General features: G+C 54.4%; 1 protein-coding gene across 1 annotated transcript in view; it reads right to left on the bottom strand.

Moving 5' to 3' along the window:
• PI16 (peptidase inhibitor 16) overlaps window positions 1–2,544 on the bottom strand; it is an 11,021-nt gene that overhangs the window by 5,061 nt on the left and 3,416 nt on the right. The window contains exons 2-3 of the mRNA XM_057375235.1: window positions 290–508; window positions 4–31 (exon numbers count right to left, since the gene is read on the bottom strand). Coding sequence (XP_057231218.1) covers window positions 4–31; window positions 290–508 — 247 coding nt within the window. The remainder of the gene's footprint in view (window positions 1–3; window positions 32–289; window positions 509–2,544) is intronic.

The following is a 2,544-nucleotide window of genomic DNA, read 5'->3' as shown; positions in this document are numbered from 1 at the left end:
AGCCGACCTGATGCGTGCTCGACCAGACCACCTAAAGCAGAGAGCAGGGGTGGAGGTGAGGGGATTGGGTGGAGGCAGCCTGTCCCTGGCCTTAAAGGCTGCTCCTGTGTCCTGCTCATCCCACAGAGTGTGCCCCAAATCCCACACTCCCGYGTTGCTTTGGCATTCAGGATCCATCACCCTCTCTGCTCCCACCCAAGCCAAGAAGAAATTCAGACTTCATCTCTGCCTAAGAAAAGCCAGCACCCAGCTCTGTGAGCAGCCACCCCTCCACCCCAGCCGCTGGTACCTGGGTGTAGTGGCCGCACATCTGCCCAGGGACACACGTGGATGTGGTCAAGTTGTAGAATTTCTCCTCCCCATTCCAGTCTTCCACGGCAAATTCCAGTTCCAGCATTGGGGCCATAGCAAAGAGGTTTTCCCCCCGTCGGCCCCTCTCCTTGTTGTGGTCCCAGATGCATTTYTCTGCGTAGGATTGAGCAAGATCCTCCAGCTCCTTGTCCCAGCTCTGAAAGGAGCTCGGTGTCAGCACACACACAGGGACACTGGGCTCTCCAACAGCAACAAGGCACTCACCAAGGATCCCTGCTCTGGCTACTGCTTCCCTATTCATGAGGAAAATTCAGATTCATGCCCAACACAGTCCTCAGGATGGGAGAACTCCATGGTCAGCTCCAGCACAAACTAAACCTCAGTTTATAGGGCAAACAGGAGACACTCTGTCCATCAGCATGACTCTCACAACCTCTCCTGGAGCTCATTTAATGCCATCATGGAGCATCTTCAACTCAACGTGGAGAAACCATGAAGTCGGCTGGAGAAAGGAAGGAAACCCACCCCAGGTGATGCCAGAGGGGCTGGGGCCATCCCTCCTGCCCAGGGTGGGGGTGGGAGGGGAATGGGACACAGCTCTGCTGGCAGCTGCACAAAGCCWGGGAGCACACGCTCCTGGGAAACATCATCTGTTTGTCTGGATCCGAGATGTGGCTGTCTGGCTGCTGGCCAGGAGCCCCCTCTGGAGCACCAGCTGAGCCTCCAGGCCATTAGCTGAGTCCCCTGGCCACAGGGGTGTGCAGGAAGAGAACAAGGAGGAGGAGGAGGAGAAGGTGGAGAGTTTTTCTCGCAGCGGAATCCTCCGCTGCAGCTGTTTGGACCGTCCTTGATGGAGAGAGCAGCTTGGCTGCTGGAAGGGGGTCCTGGGGGGAAACCCTCCTGGACAGAGCCAGGGCTGGATCCAACAGTGACAGACAGGAGGGCATGTCACNCTGGAACAGCTCTTTTCCCAAGAACCCCTCCACCCCAGCAGCCGGTACCTGTGTGTAGTTGTCACAAATCTGCCCAGGGACACACGTGGATGTGGTCAAGTCGTAGAACTTCCTCTCCTCGTTCCATTCTTCAATGGCAAATTTGATGTCCAGGGTTGAAGCCGTAGCAAAGAAGTTTTTCCATGTGTTGCCCCCATTCTGGCCCCAGATGCATGCATTTGCATAGATTTGAGCATGGRCCTCCAGGTCCGTGTCCCAGCTCTGAAAGGAGCTCGGTGTCAGCACACACACAGAGACACTGGTGTCTCCAGCAGCAACAAGGCACTCACCAAGGACCCCTGCTCTGGCTACTGCTTCCCTATTCATGAGGAAAATTCAGATTCCTGCCCAACACAGCCCTCAGGACAGGGGAGCTCCATGGTCAGCCCCAGCACAAACTAAACCTCGGTTTATAGATCAAACAGGAGATGCTCAGACCGTCAGCACGACTCTCACAACCTCTCCTGGAGCTCATTTAATGCCATTGTGGAGCATCTGCAACTCAGTGTGGAGAAACCATCACAGTGCTCAGGGTTCTGACTCTGTCCCCTTTGAGGCTGCACTCACTGGTCAGGCCTCCTCTCCCTGAATTAAGCTTTTGGCTTTGTTTGRTTTTTAAGCTCCCATTTACCAGCCCACAAAGGCTTTACTCAGCCTGAGCAACTTTTGGGCCAGGCAGGGAGGTGTCCTCCAAGCACAGTGACCCAAAGAGGAAAGGGCTCCAACTTTCCAGGATAAACAGCTGTCCTTCTCCTCCCCATGACTTGTAAAGAGTGAGGAAAAATCACATGTGGTGCAAGATGAAACTTGATAGCCAACTTTTAATCAAATCAAGAGTCTGAACAAGACGATAAGCAGCACCAGCTCTAGAGCTCAGTTTTACTCCCACTGCAGCCACACGTGATGTGGGACCTGACTCAATTTCCCCAAGCAAAACAGGGGATCCCTCACCGCCAAGCCAACCCTGCACCAGGCATGGGGAAGATTAGGAGAATGATGGGCCCAAAAAACTGAGAGAACTGACTGACATGTTTGATTGACATCTGGTTTTGATGAAAATACAAAGCACCAGGCACTGTCCCACAGCAGGATTCCCCCTCCAGTTCCTGGCAGTCTCCAGCTCACAGCACCTGCTCATGACAGGGTCTCACCTGCCCTTCCTCCCATCACARGGAGCTCCAGTGGGCACTGCTGTGAGTGAGAGCTGCAGCACTCTCATGAAGAGCATCAGGGACTCAGA

Source organism: Malurus melanocephalus, unplaced genomic scaffold (genome assembly GCF_030028575.1).
Source record: "Malurus melanocephalus ecotype Western Australia unplaced genomic scaffold, MMel_1.1 scaffold_243, whole genome shotgun sequence".
NCBI classification, from domain to species: Eukaryota; Metazoa; Chordata; class Aves; order Passeriformes; family Maluridae; genus Malurus; species Malurus melanocephalus.
Note: the sequence above shows the minus strand (reverse complement) of the source record. Positions and strands in the feature narration are given on the sequence as shown.